Here is an 18522-nt window from a genome sequence, read left to right as displayed (position 1 = left end):
GGGGGTCTGAATACTTTCCGTATCCACTCTATATCTTATATACATTTTTAGCATTGTTTTTTGCTGACTCTTAAAGATTAAAAAAACAATTTGAAAAGGGCAGTACAGTATAGATTTTGTTGCAATGTGAATAAAACTTTCAAAATACTTTTAAATACAAATACACAATATGATTGGATAAAGGAGAGTTACACGAATAAAATGAGCCCGAGTTTGTAAGAATCAGATAAGGATTAAGGATTTTATTACACTTTTTATACTGAAAATTTGCCAAAACTTTCTGCCCAAAAATCACTGTAAATCTTTATTAGAGTTGTGAGTGAAACTTTGAGTCATTGCTAGAAAATGCCCGGATGCTTGTCTTATTAGTTGAAAATATGATGTTGGAACAGGGGCGGGACCAAATCGAAAAATTTGAAAAAATAGGCGGTTAATGGATTTCCCAACAACGCAGTCTGAAAAGAACAATTATTACCTCGCACGGAACAATGAGAAAACGCGATTTTGGTGATTGTGAAGGGGCTGGAGAAAGCGCATGTGCCGTATCTCCCAGGTCCAATCAAGCTGAACTTTAGTATCATGCAAGTGTGCAAAATGCTTTCTAATTAACACATTTCCCGGCTACACAACTCATGTGGAACAACATTGTGGAAACGAAGTGCAGTACAATGTAACTTTATAAAGTTATTATAACAATCCATGAAGGTGTCAAAAATTTGCGGTCAGCAATATTGATTAGCGCCCGTTTACACTATTTTGTAAAATAAAAAATGTGGGGGAGTGTCATTTTTGGCCATTAGTTTTTGTGTGTGTCGAAAAATACAGTTTTTTTAAAAATATTTTTATTGTACAATACAGAACTGATTTGGATAACTCAGTCTGAATTTTAAATGCTTTATTTTGGTGTGTCATTGTGTGTCAAACGTCATTGAGATTGAGCATTGAGACAGCAGCAGCAAGTAGGGCGACAACAGTAGCCATGGCAACACCTGAACACAAAAGAGAAGAATCAGAACAGTGCATGTGTTAACTAACATCGTAGTCATGAACAATGGTTGACAGTAAAAAGCAGAACATGGGGTGGAATGACTGTTCCTCAGTTGATATTGTGAAGAAAATGAGACAATTTCTAAAACACAGCTGATAGTCAGTTAATAATACAAGTAGCATCTTTAACAACAAACACAGATGAAAGAACATGTTGCATTGTTTTACCTATATAGTTGTTTCTCTTGGGCTTTTGCACTTCAACATTTTCTGCAGTGGCCTCTGGAAACATGACATCATCTTTTAAACACCGATTACTATACTGTAACTGACTTTAAAGCCATCCAAGTGTAATGTTGCATTCAAACAATCCCATTTACAAAATACAGTTCAACTGCAAAATCTGACTGCTTTCCCAAACATTTTTACCACAAAATCATAAAAAAACGATCGCTCAGTGAGCATAGATTAATGGCGCTAGTGTGTTTTTTGTGTGTTTATTTGGAATGCGACCAATAGAAGGGTATCGACACTGTATCAGTGATGACAAAGAAGAAAAGTGTGATGATAACCCTGCAAAACAAACTGGACCTTATTGCAACATAGGAAAGTGGTACAGCTGCTTACAATATGGGTAAAGCGAGTCCACATGATAAAATAATGATGGAATGTACATAGCAAAGTCAGCTGTGTTTAGTTTTAATATAAAGAGACTCACCTCCCAAGGAGATGGTTAACTTATTTTTACACTCAATCTCAGTTGACATGGAAAAAGTTGTTTGACATCAGACAATTAAAATATTGTCCCTGGACAGATATCCTTAATGCTTACACAGTGTAGAATTAAACACTTCTGTTTTTAACAACGGTATACACAATGATTAAATATTGGCTGTTATGTAATTTCAAGCATGATCTTTGAGTAAAACGTGAAGTAGAACTTTGAAAGATTGTGTTTAATCCATCCATCCATCCATTTCAACACCGCTTATCCTGGTTAGGGTCGCGGGACACTGGAGCCTATCCCAGCTGGCTTCGGGCGAAAGGCGGACTACACCCTGAACTGGTCGCCAGTCAGTCGCAGGGCACATATAGACACGGACAACCATTCGCACTCACATTCACACCGTCACTGAGTGGGAACTGAACCCACGCTGCCTGCACCAAAGTCAGGCGAGTGGACCACTACACCATCAGTGACTATATTGTGTTTAATCCTTAAAACTTGATTTAACACACTTTTACTTTTGAGTAAGGCAGCCCTTAACCACATTTTGCTGATGGTGCTATAGTCCGACAGACTTCTCATGAGTTCTACTCCCCTTTTCATGATCTCTATTTATACCCCTCTTTGAGCTGTCACCTTATTGTGGTGGAGGGGTTTGTGTCTCCCAATGATCCTAGGAGCTAAGTTGTCTGGGGCTTTATGCCCCTGGGAGGGTCACCCATGGTAAACAGGTCCTGGGTGAGGGACCAGACAAAACACAGCTCCATAGACCCCTATGATGATTGAAAATAGAGGAAAACGTTTTCGACGTGGGTCACCGGGGCCCCCCCTCTGGAGCCAGGCCTGGAGGTGGGGCTCGAAGGAGAGCACCCGGTGGCCGGTCCTGCACCCATGGGGCCCGGCCGGGCACAGCCCGAAAGGGTAGTGTGTGTCCCCCTTTACATAGGCTCACCACCTGAGGGAGGGGCCATAGGGGTCGGGTGTAAAGTGAGCTGTGCAGTGGCCGAAGGCAGGGACCTTGGCGATCCGATCCCCGGCTACGAAAACTGGCTCTTGGGACATGGAATGTCACCTCTCTGGCAGGGAAGGAGCCCAAGCTGGTGTGTGAGGTCGAGAAGTTCTGACTAGATATAGTCGGGCTCGCCTCCACACACGGCTTGGTGAATGGCGGCGAGCAGGTGTGGGTAGACATAGTGCCCCTCGGCTCGGCGCCTGTACATTGGGGTTAACCCCAGTGGACGAGAGGGTAGCCTCCCTCAGCCTTCGGGTGGGGGGACGGGTCCTGACTGTTGTTTGTGCCTATGCACCAAACAGCAGTTCAGAGTACACACACTTTTTGGAGTCTTTGGAGGGGGTGCTGGATAGCGTTCCCGCTGGGGACGTCATCGTTCTGCTGGGGGACTTCAATGCTCACATGGGCAATGACAGTGACACCTGAAAGGGCGTGATTGGGAGGAACGGCCCTCCCGATCAGAACCCGAGTGGTGTTCTGTGCTCATCACGGAATCACGGATTATCCTTAACACACACCATGTTCAAGCATAAGGGTGTCCACACGTGCACTTGGCACCAGGACACCCTTGGTCGCAGTTCGATGATCGACTTTGTGGTCGTGTCATCGGACTTGCGGCCGCATGTCTTGGACACTCGGGTGAAGAGAGGGGCGGAGCTGTCAACTGATCACCACCTAGTGGTGAGTTGGCTCCGATGGTGGGGGAAGATGCCGGTCTGACGTGGCAGGCCCAAACGTATTGTGAGGGTCTGCTGGGAATGTCTGCCAGAATCCCCTGTCAGAAGGAGTTTCAACTCTCACCTCCAGCAGAACTTCACCCACGTCCCGGGGTAGGTGGGGGACACTGAGTCCGAGTGGACCATGTTCTGCGCCTCCATTGCTGAAGCGGCTGACTGCAGCTGTGTCCCTGTCATGGCGGCAATCCCCGAACCCATTGGTGGACACCAGCGGTGAGGGATGCCGTCAAGCTGAAGGAGTCCTATCGGGCCTTTTTGGCCTGTAGGACTCCTGAGGAAGCTGATGGGTACCGGCTGGCCAAGCGGAATGCAGCTTTGGTGGTCGCTGAGGTAAAAACTCGGGCATGGGAGCAGTTTGGTAAGGCCATAGAAAAACAGTTTACGGACGGCTTTGAGGAAATTCTGGTCCACCATCCGGCGTCTCAGAAGGGGAAAGCAGTGCACCATCAACACTGTGTATAGTGGTGATGGGGCACTGCTGACCTTGACGCAGGACGTTTTGAGTCGCTCGGGAGAATACTTGGAAGACCTCCTCAATTCCACCAACATGCCTTCCCATGAGGAAGCAGAGTCTGGGGTCTCTGAGGCGGGCTCTCCTATCTCTGGGGTTGAGGTCAGCAAGGTCGTTAAAAAGCTCCTCAGTGGTAAGGCACCAGGGGTGGATGAGATTCGGAGTTCCTAAAGGCTCTGAATATTGTGGGGCTGTCCTTGTTGACACGCCTCTTCAACATCGCGTGGACATCGGGGACAGTGCCTCTGGATTGGCAGACTGGGGTGGTGGTCCCCCTTTTTAAGAAGGGGGACCAGAGGGTGTGTTCCAACTACAGGGGGATCACACTCCTCAGCCTCCCTGGTAAGGTCTATTCACGAGTGTTGGAGAGGAGGGTCCGTTGGGAAGTCGAATCTGAGATTCAGGAAGAGCAGTGTGGTTTTCGTCCTGGCCGTAGAATAGTGGACCAGCTCTACACCCTCAGCAGGGTCCTCGAGGGTGCATGGGAGTTTGCCCAACCAGTCCACATGTGTTTTGTGAACTTGAAGAAGGCGTTCGACCGTGTCCCTTGGGGAGTACTGTGGAGGGTGCTTCAGGAGTATGGGGTACTTTTTATCAGTCTGCACGGCTGCAGTTACAGTTCTTCCTCTATTTTTATACCATTTACCAAGACCAAGACGATTCTTTACATTCTTCTGTCGAAAACCACAGCAACATGGCAATAAAGAATCATTCCACACCTGCTGGTTGTCCACTTTCTATGATCTCAGCAGCAATCTCCTGCTTGGTATCCAAGTGTTGAGCCGCTGTATCGATGTCGAGCATTTCTTTCAGCCTGTCAATTACCTCAGATGGATCCTCGTCATTGAACTGGTGGTCACACACACATAGAGTCCCAGTCACTTTTGCAGGACAAAAGACACGGTGAGGGAGGCAGAATCGCTCTGAAAGACATGATCAATTATCATTAATAGGAGTACATGAAGGCCTGGAATGGTTCTTGTGAATTTTAGCGTGTAAAACAAGCTTTCAATATCTAAGGCCTGGCATTAAATTTCAGATTCATTTGTGTAAGGAAGACAGGTTTACTTGGAACTTGGAAATGTCATTAACACTGCTGAGCAGTTTCGGGCAAGCACAGACCATGTCCTTGATACAGCAGAGGTGGAAGAGGTTAATAATAATTTTTAAAAAATTATAGATAAGACATATAATTGCCAACTTACGGAATACTGATGTTAGCTAAATAGCACAATATACACCACACATGCCCAGGACCCAATTTGAAATATAAACAAGGCAAATGTGAATTTTAACTGACCCCATAACATCTTTGTCATCTGACCTTTAAATCCCAAGAGCTCTATGAGCTAAATGTCAGATGGCAAAACATTATCTGAGTTTATCACAAATTAGTTTATTTTAATTCATGAAATGGTTGCCTAATTATGATGTTAAATTGTAACATAATGTGACAATGATCGTAGCAAACAGAGGTCAAAGTGAGCGAATTGGCTCACTATATATTTTGTATACACAGCAAAATTTAACCACCGCTTTACAGTTAACTGATTAACTCTGCTCTAAGGATTAGACATTTGTTTCCTGAGTTGGATGCAATCTTAAATATTAAATAGTGTAATGTACCACCATAACACTGATGGAAAAAATTAAAATAAAGAACAACAAAAATGTATGACATCAAACAATCAAAAAACCCTTTTATCAATCAACAGTGTAACACCATGAACTGGTCGCCAGCCAATCGCAGGGCACATATAAATCAACAGCCATTCGCACTCACATTCACACCTGCGGGCAATTTAGAGTCTTCAATTAACCTACTGTGCATGTTTTTGTGGGAGAAAACACACGCAGGCACGGGGAGAACATGCAAACTCCACACAGGCGAAGCCAGATTGGAACCCGGTCCTCAGAACTGTGGGGCAGATTTGTGTGTTCCACCATTCCACCTCCACTGAAAATAAAAAAGGTAATTACAAGGAAAAAAAAGGAACGTTACAAGATTAGAGTTGTAAAATTACAAGCATAGAGTAAGACCTTACCTTTTGAAAACAGCCGCAATTCTAACAAGTTTGTGTAAAAATGTCTGAGAGCAGCTTTCATTGTCTCTTTCAAGAGACCTGTCTTACATTCATAAGGTAACGCACAATATTATCCCCAATATTAAAAACAGTTCTGGTTGATGATCAAACAAAGTAAATCATGCTAGAGGTGTGAAGGAATACCTGTCCCTTGTTTGTTTCTGCTGACCCCCTTGCCCTCATGTTCTGCAGCCAGAAGCTCATCAAGCAGCATCTGAACTCTTGTGACCATCGACGAGACCACATCCCTCTTTAGCAACTGCATAAATATTCAATAGTTCATGACAAAATGAAGGGATTTTCCTGTTGAAAAATGCCTACTGTGTTGAAAGCTACCCTCTCAGCCAGTTTGGCCTTTGGTTTGTTGTTGTGGAGGTAAGCTCGGCTATGGATGGATCCTCTGACAGACAACCCGCCTCCACACTGCTGAACCACATCTCTTAATCTGTGCTGTTGTTCCTGCCATGCAGAAAGATCATGCCTTGACATTTAATCTACCAAACCGTGGAGGAGCACTTGGCACTGTCATAGCTGTTATATGTCACATGATTTTCAAGACCAAGTAGGGGACAAAATAACTTTTTACTCATGTCTAAGTCATCGCATAATATTGTGTAAAAGTATCTTACCGGAGTAACTAGCAGCTGAGCAGTGTGCGTCTGTCTCACATTCCTCTTCTGCAAAATTGGTATCAAACACAAGATTTTAGAACACAGGGTTTGATAACAGGCCCGGCTTTATGCAGTACATGTCTGTGTCTTGGTGTAGAGGTAAATAATCTTGCATACAGCACTGAGACCCGAAAAGATGGATCTGAACATGACTGGTTTTACACTTTCTGTTAATGTTTACGCAACCTGTCCTGCTGTGAGTTCTGCATCGTTTGGCAGCTGTATGCCATCAATCAGACAGACTGCATTCTCAATCTGGTGTGTCCACACTTTCAGTCCTTCCTGCAACGTAGGAAGGACTCTGAATAAGTCCAGAAAAGTTCTAGAGGCTGGATTTTTAGTGTCAGTATATATACCTTCAGACACTTTTCCATGCTCTTTGAACAGGTTCTGTTGTCCAGTAGCGCAACATATAAGTCCACATTTAAACAGCAAGTTATCGTAGACCAGGAGGAACATACGCCTGACTGGTACTTCCAATCAGCAGGCTTGGCCAAACTCTGGAAAAAAGGTTCACAAAAAGCCTCAAGTGCCATTGAAAGGTATTCTGCACTACATGTAAGCCACATTTTCACCAGGGTAAACCCTGATTTGGTGAAGCATATACAGGCAGGATGCCAGAATTGGGTACCTCAACAGCGCCTGTGGCAACTCTGCATGAAGGGTAGACGACACATTTTGCCTTGCAGCAAGTACATGACTAAAATCCAAGCAATTCTGCTGGTCTACATTGCTACAACTGTTAACATTTTATTTCAGTTGTAAAGTTCACTTGGACATATCTATCCAACTATTTATTGCCATTGTGGTTAAGTACATTGTTGTTAGAAAAAAAAAAAATCACATCAGAGGGTAAAATGGTTCTCCTGGTTAGGAGCCCGCTGCATGACATCATATAGTGGGTGTAACAATGAGTTCAATTAGAAGAGGACTACAGCACAGTAAATCAAGGAAAACAATGGAGGGTTAGGGTTACTCTTAAGTATTAATTCTTTTCCTCCACTGTACCGCCTAAAATGACGTGAGGACTTTATAATAGCTGCAGAGGGAATGCGTGGCTGAGGACTCACCTTGGGATCTTTTATATCAAATGTTCTGCAGCTAATTCTGATATGAAGGATTAAAGATGTCCAACAAGTTACTCGGCCATGTAGCACAAGCCAGCGAAGAAGCTGTGTCAAAGGATACTTTCTGGATTTGGGGTTGATGTGCAGTGTGACGCAGTCTGTGACTTCATCATCTTCAGAGTTCCACAAATGTTCAGAGCATATCAGACACTGCACTGCAAACGCCAGCTTCACACAAACACACAGACACTTAAATTAGCGTTTGAAGAACACATTATTGAAGGAGTAATCATTTAAAGATGAGGTGGTGCAAATTAGAGAGGACCATTGAAGAATGTGAGTCCGAGAAATTTATCAATAAATTTGCTTTGCTTTAGTACCGGTATCTTTCATATGAGACAGCAGTTTGACACTATTAACACTTTTACCTAGCGTACTAATGAATTGAATACTGATACAGATAGAACTCATGCTGTGTATGGTGTAGAAAGACGTTTTCATTTAAATGATATGATTTTACCAATGAGGCCTTGTACATAACCTGGTATTAGTATAATGTAATGTGCAGTCCAGTGTGATCAATGCACGGATCAGTATATTAAAGTGAACTCGACAGTTAAAACTACATAACTTACGACGGAAAATTTTAATTTTCACACATTAGTAATCATTACAAGTAATGCTGGCAAACTTAGGGTTTGACTAAAAAAGGTAGGAATACAGCAGATGTGCATGCTTTTAAATATACTTCTATATTTATCAGATTCAGAATCAGAATCAGAATCAGGCAGTAACAGGGTGTTTGTTGCCAACTCTAGGCTGTGCTAATTTAAGTGTATCAATGAACCTCACCTGACGAAGTGAGGCTAGTGTGTCCTTGGCATCGGCATCAATGATGACAAAAACTCCTAACACACACAAGCCCCCAGGCAACATTCTGGAAACCTGCACAAAGCAATACAGAAAATAGTGTGTACCACTACACCATCAGTCACTTCGACAAATGGACATTTCCCATATTTTAATGTACAACTCATTTTATCTGTACTTTCTGTATAAATGGAAACCTAAAGCAGGGGGTGCCCAAACTACAGCCCGAGGTCCATTTGTGGCCCGCCATCCATTTCTTGGGTGGCCCGTGGCATGTACTAAAAATGACACTGTACACGGCCCACTTTTTTTTTTTTGCTGAATCCAATTTCCAAACGTTCATAATTTTCGTAATCTTTATCCTATTCTCAAAATGCTGGCATCATTGGAAAACGTGTTCAACAGTTAGAGGCAACCTGAACTTTCAGTAACTATAGAACACAAAGGGCCTAAGTTTACAAAGTAATGGTCACGAGCCAAATAGAGTTCGCAGATGGCGGTCAGGTAATGTGTGGTTTAATTTGGCACTCAAACATGCATAGAAAAAAAAACTAATTAGGAGTTGAGAATGAACAAACACTCCATAAGTTGTTATAAAATATACTCTAAGGAATACATATATAGTTAAGAGGCATTTGTAGTTGATGACATTTATCAAATTAATGTTGGAAGTGCTGGGCCATCATGGCGGGTCAGAGTAACATCACATTTTGTTTTAGCCTGTTTAATAAATTAAAGAGAATTTCAAAGTGGCCCTTTCATCCTTCAATTAATCTGTATGTGCCCCGCGAAGAAAAAAAGGTTTGGACACACCTGACCTAACGGGATCAAGACAACATTGTTACTTTATCATTCCTACCTGTCGAGCATGCTCACTGATCCATTCCTTGTCCAGAGACTTTCCTGTTCCAACAAGGGGCTCATCTCTTGAGGGTGTTCGACATGCCATAAGTATAAAATCTCTCTGAGTGGAGCTCTGAAATGTGTAGTAATTAAGGTCAGTCTTAGTTTCCCAACGGCGCGTACACAATAAACACATTTACACGTACTCTTTCTCATCTCATTCTAGAAAACATTGTGATACAGTACTTCAAATGGGGAAAACCACAATACATACTACGTTATAGATACATGATCTGTTTTCTATCCTGTCAGTCCTTTTGTAAAGTTTTCATGCGTGAGCTGGGCATTTCTTATCTACAACTACAGTGAAGAGGTGCCAGCCTTTTGCTTCTGCTGTTGTTTATTGCACATCTGATGCATAAACAGCTGCAGTCTCACAAAGCAACTCCAGAACAGATGTTAACTTACCTGTCCAATGACAAGGCCAGTGACATTATCCGATTGTTGATCACATAGTTTGGACAGATATACCTCCACGGTATCGTCTACGATGTAAGCACGGCCCATCTTTCCTGCAGAATAATGAATATCTCTAAAATTTTATTTTAGGTGAGAGGCAGCAATAAGAATGCAATGGGGAACGCAGACGTGGCAAAGTAGAAAACAAACTTGAACACTTTGAATGAGTCGAGGCACAAAATACGTACATATATTCAAAAACAGCTTTATGCTGCTCTATGTCTAACTTTAGCAAGTAGACAACAATAAAGTAATATTAGCTAACGACTGATTTGTCACCTGTACATAGAAGTTAACGTACTGTCGTAAATATGCAATGTCACCTGTACTAAGCAGTTAACATACTGTCGTAAATATTCAATAGTTACCAATCAATGTAGAGTATGGAAGATAATTGCAAGAAGCAAGACACTCGTACAAATTCAAAAGCAGCGATTTGACCACTTATTGTGACAGTGTGCGGTGGACCATCACAGGAATAAAGACTTCATTTACCACAATGCTTTGCGTGTGAGATTTCCGTCGCATATATCTGTCGTAGCAAGTCTTTCGTCGAGTTACCATAGTGTAATCGTTCAACTTCGATTCAGTCGTCAAAATAAAAGGTACCATAACTCGTAAAATAATATTTTTTTCACATCATATTGACATAATAAGGTGAAAATACTTACATATTAGATGTATTGTGTTATAGACAGTAAATATCCAAACAAAACAACACAACACGTTGCATTCGATTCTCAGAGGGTAGCATTGCATTTATTTTGAAGTGTAAAATTGACTTTCTGTTTTTTTATGTTAGAAAATTGAAAGGTTCACTGATATGCTTTACCGTGCTTTTCAAGAGGTTATTTCATCAGAATTGGCGTAGATCAATGTATTAACATTTTGCAAGGATAGCTGGAGATGGCGGCCGTCCTGCTCCAGGCTCTGGAGCGGGCGGAGTTGAACAAACTTCCTAAAGGTGTCCAAAACAAGTTGGAGAAGTTTGTAACGGAGCTCCAGAACGCTAACGAGGCGCTCATGACTCAACAGCAGCGATTCAAAGCAGACAGTGGTGCGTTGCTACATCTCGTTGAAATAGGCTCCATTCAGTATGTAAACCACAATGGAAACACTAAACGGACGCACTATTTACAGTCTTCCAAAGATGTCTTCTGTTGAGTTTGGCAATGCAATCTGTTGAGCATGTTACCATCAACGGCTAGCGATAGCTACATTGCTAACTTTGGCGGAAGACAGCTTTATTGGAAGCTGCTTCAATTCGGGACAGTATTTTGCGAACCTTGTGTATATGACGACATAGAGTATAAATATAGCTTTTTTTTTTTTTTAAATAAATACTTGTAAATGTTTGCCATGTTCAGAAATATATTTTATATGCAGTATAGTTCTGACCCCCGCCCCGCTTTTGCGATACTTCTCTGGGCTTAACGTAAAGCAATATTTTGTGCCACAGGGACTGACTTTGGCGTTACACTTGTGATTTCTTGTTCAACGTGTTCTCCCCTACAGAACAGCAGTACTTTGACATTGAGAAGAAACTTGGGGAAAGTCAGGAACAGATCCTGTCTGCCACCAGAGAACTGCAGACAATTAAGGAGGAAAATAAAAAACTAGGTGAGTTTTCACTCAAGCTCGTTAATGTAGTTGATGTTTTTGTTTCAATTCAACAGTCATAGTTCTCTCAAATCTGTCTCTTGTGACCCTTATCACAACAAGACTCTCCTAACGTTTACATTCTGTACATTTTGTTCATATCTTGTTGTGCCTTTTTTTGTTTTCATTGTGCAGATGAAGAGCTGAATGCTCTAAAGGGAATTGAGGGGGACACTCCTGAAGATAAAACCCAGCAGCAGGTATGCATTACTTCAAGATTATTTAAAGTGCTATTAAAATTGTGGGGCAATGACAAAAACTGTCTGTTTGAATGCAGCAGCCCAAGTCCAAGTATGAGCTTGAGGCGGAAAAAAGAGAACTGGCACGGCTGCTGGAGAAGAGAACTCAAGAGGTGGAGAACCTGACTGGTATGATTGCAAACATCATAAACACGGTTTCACCGCATGAACGACCATTGCTGTACATATGAATAATTGGATAATTTATAGGTAGATTTCATTTGCACTACTCTGCACTACTTGCATATCTGTTGACGACCAATACTGACCACTCACGTGCTTGAGAAGTCTCTGCACCATTTGCACAATGGACATTGTTCCAGATGATCGCACTATAGTCCCTTTAAACTGCATTAATTTCTTGAAGTCTCTGTGCCATTTGCACAATGGTCACTGCACCAGATTATTGTTCTATTAGTAATTTCAAACTGCTCTAAATTGCTAGAGGACTCTGCAACATTTTGCAAAATTGTAGAAAAATAAAATAATGTATCGGCATTACTGGTAACCTTTTATTGCTCAGTGACTGTGTTTTTATGTCTCAAAAGTATTCTCTGTCAATTGTCTGTCGTCGTAAAAAGTCTTTTTTTTTTTATCTTTTAATTTGGCGCGTTTTAGAAGATGTAAAGCGCCTGAATGAGAAACTGATGGAGACGAACAAAGTCAAGGTGGAGTTGCAGTTTAAACTGGATGAGATCCAGTCCTCTGAGGCCTCTATACAGGTATACAATGAAACAATTATTGGTCTGAGTGGAAGCAAGTGTAGAACTAACTGCTTTAAGATACTGACCTTTCTGTGATCAACTGAACTGCCTACAAAAGCCCTCTTGAATGTGTGAAAATGACAGGAATAAGGCAAAAAGATGATTGGCCATGATCACAAACTGCTTATTCCATATCCTGGGGTGCACAGCAGCACATCATTTACATACTATTGTGACCCCTTTTTGTCCAGTTTATGTATCATTTAACTAATTATAATAGCCACATCCCATATTCACATTTTCCGTGGGTAATATTGGAAACCCACTGCCTGTTATTTCTCTGATGTGCCAGCTAAGCATGCTGCCTTAACACAAAAATATTTCATGGTTGCGCATCTTCCTGTAGCACCGAGAGAAGCGTATGGAGCAGGAAAAGGAGCTGCTGGATAACAAAATTGAGTGGTTATCTGCGGAACTCAAGACCAAAACTGAGGAACTACTGAGCACTAACAGAGAAACAGGCAAACAGATTCTGGAGCTCCAGGGTGATCAGAAAAGCAAGACCGAGCAGGTAACACATGACAGAAAAAAATCCATTTAAATGCTGAAACTGAGCATCCAGGTATGTGCCAAAAAATGTGACTATCGAGGGAAAGTCCATTTATTTCAATCATTTGTTTCAAAAAGTGAAACTTGTATTTTATATTAGTTCACCACACATAAACACAAAATTTTCAAGCCTTTATTTGTATCAAAAAAACATTTAAATACTTCATGTAACCAACAAAAAAGCATCTTAAACACAGAGATGTTGGCTTTCTGAAAAGTATATGAAAGTAATATCCCCTCAGTACTTTGTTGGGCGTCCTTTTGCATTAATTACAGTATCAAGCATGAACAGTTTCGAGCATGAACGGCCTTTTTAACATCATGTCACTGCATTTCAATTGGATTCAAGTCTGGACTGTGACTAGGCTGCTCCAAAACCTTCATTTTTTTTTTTTTTTTTTTTTTTTTTAAGCCATTCAGAAGTAGACTTTCCACCAATTTTATCGGCCTTATCAGTATCCCCCGATAATTAGCATTGTATGCTGTTCGGCTTTAATATCATAATTCGCCGATTGATCGGCTACGCAAAAGACATTTACACCGCGTCGCCATCGTGCACAGTACATTTGAATCCAAAAGCTAGTTTATTTTTAGCCTTGTCGCGTGTCTTTTGACTGGGCAGTAGGAAAAAAAGACCCACGCAGTACTTTTCAGTATTGTCGTCTGTACTTTTGCATATATACATATATATATATATATATATATGCCTATTATTTCCAACAGTTTTTGTCTTCATTTTAAATCTCTTGGATTCCTTATCTTCTTTATTCAAATCTATAACATCCACATCTTTTAATGTCCCATTGTTTTTTTCACAAATTGTTGTTGCAAATGCTGTCCCTAAAAATGGCATTAAAAAAATTAGGTATTAGGTAAAAGGGGTATTTCGAAGCATGTGCCAGTATTTGTACTATTGATTGTTTTTTTTCTTCAATAGGTGACCCGACTGGAAAGTCAACTCAGTTCTTTGAAGCAGTCAAGTGAAAGCCAGCATAAACGAGCTGAAGACCTCAACAACAAACTGAAACGGGTAGATAAACAAATGAATACATCAGCGTTGTCCTTGAACTCTATATGTCAAGTCTAGTCTGGTTGGTTACTATTTGAATGAAATGGCTACTGACAAACCTGACTCTTCACTGTTGTTATCTTAACCTAAGAATTTGGTTTTACAATTGCTTCAGTGGAAAAGGATCAACACAAAATCGTGAAATATCTGATTTCCTTTGATATACAGTAATGCCTTGCTGTATCGCGGTTCATTTATTGCGGATGTAGTGCATCGATGATTTATTTTTTTAAAATGTATTTATTTTTCAATGTAGTGCAATTACTTACCTGGACATTTCTCATACAGTCAGCTTTAAGGGCCAGAACTGTTGCCCCAATCTTAGGTCAGAGGTGATCAGGAGCAGGTTTTCATCCAAGCCTTCTGGACATTGCTGTCTAATTAGTTCCATTTTGGAATAAGGTTCTAATATCACAAAATGTGGAAAAAGTGAAGCGCTCTGAGTACTTTATGGTTGTACTATGTGTAATAAATGTTAGCATGTGGAATGCAACCCATTTTTCATATTCTCTGTTTAATTCTTTAGGCTAAGGATGAACTGAGTACCATGGAGGAGAAATACCAGAATGAGCTCAATGCTCATGTCAAGTTGTCTTCTCTCTACAAGGTGAGACTTTGTAGAATCAACAAATATGTACTATTTTCCCATCCATTTTCAATAGGCTTGTCCTCATTGGTTTCATGGGTGAGCTGAAGCCAACCCAGCAGACTTGTGGTGAGAGGTGCAGTATACCCTGGACTGGTCGCAGGGCACTTACTGTGTACACAAACATTCATTTATGATCACATTCTCACCCATCGGTAATTTAGAGTCTTCAGTTGACAGAACTTAAATGCATCCCTATGGTGGGCACAAGCCAGTGCAAAACGTAGGCCGGTCCCAAGTCCGGATAAATGCAGTGTGTTACGTCAGGAAGGGCATACGGCTTAAAACTTTGCCAAATAAATATGAGCGTTCATCTAAAGAATTCCGGATAGGTGGTGGCCCGGGTTAACAACGTTCGCCCCTGGCACCGTTAACCTGCAGGGCGCCGGTGGAAATTCAGCAACTGTGGGTTGAAGACGAAGGAGCGATGGAAAGTTGGTTCTTCTGCAGAAAGAGAAGAGGAAAGCACAGAGCCTAGAATTGAATGTGGGGACTTGTAATTTTGGGACTATGACAAGAAAATCTCGGGAGTTGGTTGACATGATGATTAGGAGAAAGGTTGATATATTGTGTGTCCAGGAGAGCAGGTGGAAAGGTAGTAAGGCTAGAAGTTTAGGGGCATGGTTTAAATTATTTTACCATGGTGTAGATGGGAAGAGAAATGCAGTACGGGTTATTTAAAAGTAAGAGTTAGCTAAGAATGTCTTGGAGGTGAAAAGAGTGTCAGATCGAGTGATGAGGCTGAAACTTGAAATTTAGGGTGTTATGTATAATGTGACTAGTGGCTATGCCCCACAGGTAGGATGTGACCTAGAGGGGGAAAAAAATTCTGGAAGGAGCTAGATGAAGTAGTTCTGAGCATCCCAGACAAAGAGAGAGAGAGAGAGTCGTGATTGGTGCAGATTGTAATGGACATGTTGGTGAAGGAAACAAGTGTGATGAAGAAGTGATGGGTAAGTACGGCATCCAGGAAAGGAACTTGGAGGGACAAATGGTGGTAGACTTTGCAAAAAGGATGGAAGTTGCCCTCGTGAACACTTTTTTTCCAGAAGAGGCAGGAACATAGGGTGACCTACAAGAGCAGAGGTAGAAGCACGCAGGTGGATTACATCTTGTGCAGACTATGTAATCTGAAGGAGGTTACTGACTGTAAGGTAGTGGTAGGGGGGAGTGTGACGAGACAGCATCGGATGGTGGTGTGTAAGATTACTCTGGTGGTGGGGAGGAAGATTAAGAAGACAAAGGCAGAGCAGAGAACCATGTGTTGTGCGGCTTTTCGGGAAGAGGTGAGACAGGCTCTCGGTGGACAGGAGGAGCATCCAGAAGACTGGACCACTACAGCCAAAGTGATCAGAGAAACAGGCAGGATAGTACTTGGTGTATCTTCTGGGAGGAAAGCAGAGAAGGAGACTTGGTGGTAGAACCTCACTGTACAGGAATTCATACAAGGAAAGAGGATCGCTCAGAAGAAGTTGGACGGAGATGCGACATAGTACAAAGGTAGAGGTGGCAAAGGCCAAACGAGGCATATGATGACATGTATGCCAGATTGGACACTAAAGAAGGTTACAGGTTGGCCAGACAGAGGGATAGAGATGGGAAGGATGTGCAGCAGGTTCGGGTGATTAAGGATAGAGATTGGAATGTGTTGACTGGTGCCAGTAGTGTGCTGGACAGATGGAAAGAATACTTTGAGGAGTTGATGAATGAGGAAAATGAGAGAGAATGAAGAGTAGAAGAGGCAAGTGTGCTGGACCAGAAAGTGGCAATGATTAGTAAGGGGGAAGTTAGAAAGGCATTAAAGAGGATGAAAAATGGAAAGGCAGTTAGTCCTGATGACATTCCTGTGGAGGTATGGAAGCATCTAGGAGAGGGGGCTGTGGAGTTTTTGACCAGCTTGTTCAATAGAATTCTAGCACGTGAGAAGATGCCTGAGGAATGGAGGAAAAGTGTGCTGGTGCACATTTTTAAGAACAAGGGTGATGTGCAGAGCTGTGGGAAATATAGAGGAATACAGTTGATGAGCCACACAATGAAGGTATGGGAAAGAGTAGTGGAGGCTAAACTCAGGACAGAAGTGAGTATTTGCGAGCAACAGAATGGTTTCATGGTTAGAAATAGTACCACAGATGCGTTATTTGCGAAGAGGATGTTGATGGAAAAGTACAGAGAAGGTCAGAAGGAGCTACATTGTGTCTTTATGGATCTAGAGAAAGCCTATGACAGAGTACCCAGAGAGGAACTGTGGTACTGCATGCGGACGTCTGGAGTGGCAGAGAAGTATGTTAGAATAATACAGGACATGTACGAGGGCAGCAGAACAGTGGTGAGGTGTGCTGTAGGTGTGACAGAGGAATTTAAGGTGGAGGTGCGACTGCATCAGGGATCAGCCCTGAACCCCTTCCTGTTTCCATTTTTGATGGATAGGCTGACAGATGAGGTTAGACTGGAATCCCAGTGGACCATGATGTTTGCAGATGACATTGTGAAACAGTTGGAAAGATGGAGGCATGCATTGGAAAGGAGAAGAATGAAGATTAGCCGAAGTAAGACAGAATATATATGTGCATGAATGAGAGGGGTGGTGGGGGAAGAGTGAGGTTACAGAGAGAAGAGAGAGCAAGGGTGGATGACTTTAATTACTTGGGGTCAACATTCCAGAGCAATGGTGAGTGTGGTCAGGAAGTGAAGTAACGGGTCCAAGCAGGTTGGAATGGGTGGAGGAATGTGACAGAAGAGTCTCTGCTGGGATGAAGGGCAAAGTTTATAAGACAGTGGTGAGGCCAGCCATGATGTATGGATTAGAGACAGTGATGCTGAAGAGACAACATTAAGCAGAGCTGGGGGTGACGGAAATGAAGATGTTGAGGTTCGCTCTCTGAGTGACCAGGTTGGATAAAATTAGAAAGGAGCTCATCAGAGGGACAGCCAAGGTTAGATGTTTTGGAGACAAAGTTAGAGAGAGCAGACTTCGATGGTTCGGACACATCCAGGGGAGAGAGAGAGTATATTAGTAGAAAGGTGATGAGGATGGAGCTGCCAGGTAAGAGAGCTAGAGGAAGACCAAAAAGGTTGATGGATGTCGTGAGGGAAGACATGAGGGCAGTTGGTGTTCGAGAGGAGGATGCAGGAGATAGGCTTACATGGAAAAGGATGACATGCTGTGGCGACCCCTAACGGGACAAGCCGAAAGCAAAAGAAGTTGACGTAACTTAGCTGGTTTTGAAATGTGGGAGGAAACAGAAGTACCTGGCAGAAACCCAAGCAAGCACAGAAAAAACATGCATACTCCCATGTTCTGTGGGAGATTCGATCGTGCAAACTGTCGCAAACAAGGGCAATATTTATTTTATTATTATTCAGTATCTGCTTGGTTTTATTGTTAAGGAAACACGGGTATGTTTTTGGTTAACATGCATCGAACCCACGATTATAATTGGCAGCTGATACTCAAAACAATGTTGTGTTAGGACTATATTTAGAACAAATTGCATTTAGGCATGGACTATTTTGCCTGAGTAACAAGGTGCATACAAATAGCGGTGTAAACTTTGGTTTTCATAACAAG

At 42.2% G+C, this 18522-nt stretch overlaps 2 protein-coding genes across 6 annotated transcripts in view; one reads left to right on the top strand and one right to left on the bottom strand.

Moving 5' to 3' along the window:
* Positions 1-899: 899 nt before the first annotated feature.
* On the bottom strand, positions 900-10505 carry odr4 (odr-4 GPCR localization factor homolog). The gene is made up of 14 exons (XM_061694242.1): positions 10397-10505; positions 9978-10081; positions 9526-9642; positions 8649-8741; positions 7918-8024; positions 7800-7836; positions 7086-7229; positions 6916-7011; positions 6688-6735; positions 6395-6517; positions 6203-6317; positions 4694-4897; positions 1216-1269; positions 900-989 (listed from the first exon to the last, which is right to left on the bottom strand). Exons 2-14 carry the CDS (start codon positions 10074-10076, stop codon positions 919-921), a joined length of 1308 nt encoding a protein of 435 aa, XP_061550226.1. The 5' UTR covers positions 10077-10081; positions 10397-10505; the 3' UTR covers positions 900-918.
* Positions 10506-10836: 331 nt separating this feature from the next.
* LOC133411355 (nucleoprotein TPR-like) overlaps positions 10837-18522 on the top strand; it is a 44742-nt gene continuing 37056 nt past the window's right edge. For 4 of the 5 annotated variants that reach the window (XR_009769651.1, XM_061693653.1, XM_061693651.1 and 1 more), the window contains exons 1-8: positions 10837-11085; positions 11544-11648; positions 11823-11887; positions 11965-12055; positions 12545-12648; positions 13037-13201; positions 14177-14269; positions 14835-14915. Coding sequence is in view for 4 of the 5 variants with exons in the window: in XM_061693653.1 (XP_061549637.1) it covers positions 10935-11085; positions 11544-11648; positions 11823-11887; positions 11965-12055; positions 12545-12648; positions 13037-13201; positions 14177-14269; positions 14835-14915 (855 nt within the window). In the remaining variant the exon portion in view is untranslated. The remainder of the gene's footprint in view (positions 11086-11543; positions 11649-11822; positions 11888-11964; positions 12056-12544; positions 12649-13036; positions 13202-14176; positions 14270-14834; positions 14916-18522) is intronic. The other variant, XM_061693652.1, reaches the window with a different exon arrangement.

This window comes from Phycodurus eques, chromosome 13, assembly GCF_024500275.1.
Source record: "Phycodurus eques isolate BA_2022a chromosome 13, UOR_Pequ_1.1, whole genome shotgun sequence".
In the NCBI taxonomy this organism is placed as follows: domain Eukaryota; kingdom Metazoa; phylum Chordata; class Actinopteri; order Syngnathiformes; family Syngnathidae; genus Phycodurus; species Phycodurus eques.
Note: the sequence above shows the minus strand (reverse complement) of the source record. Positions and strands in the feature narration are given on the sequence as shown.

Coding starts and splice junctions, on each gene's coding strand:
- odr4 (XM_061694242.1), bottom strand. CDS start 10,076: ATGGGCCGTGCTTACATCGTAGACGATACCGTGGAGGTATATCTGTCC. Junction 8,742..9,525: donor TCAGTGAGCATGCTCGACAG/GTAGGAATGATA, acceptor TGCTTTGTGCAG/GTTTCCAGAATGTTGCCTGG. Junction 7,837..7,917: donor ATCAACCCCAAATCCAGAAA/GTATCCTTTGAC, acceptor CCTTCATATCAG/AATTAGCTGCAGAACATTTG.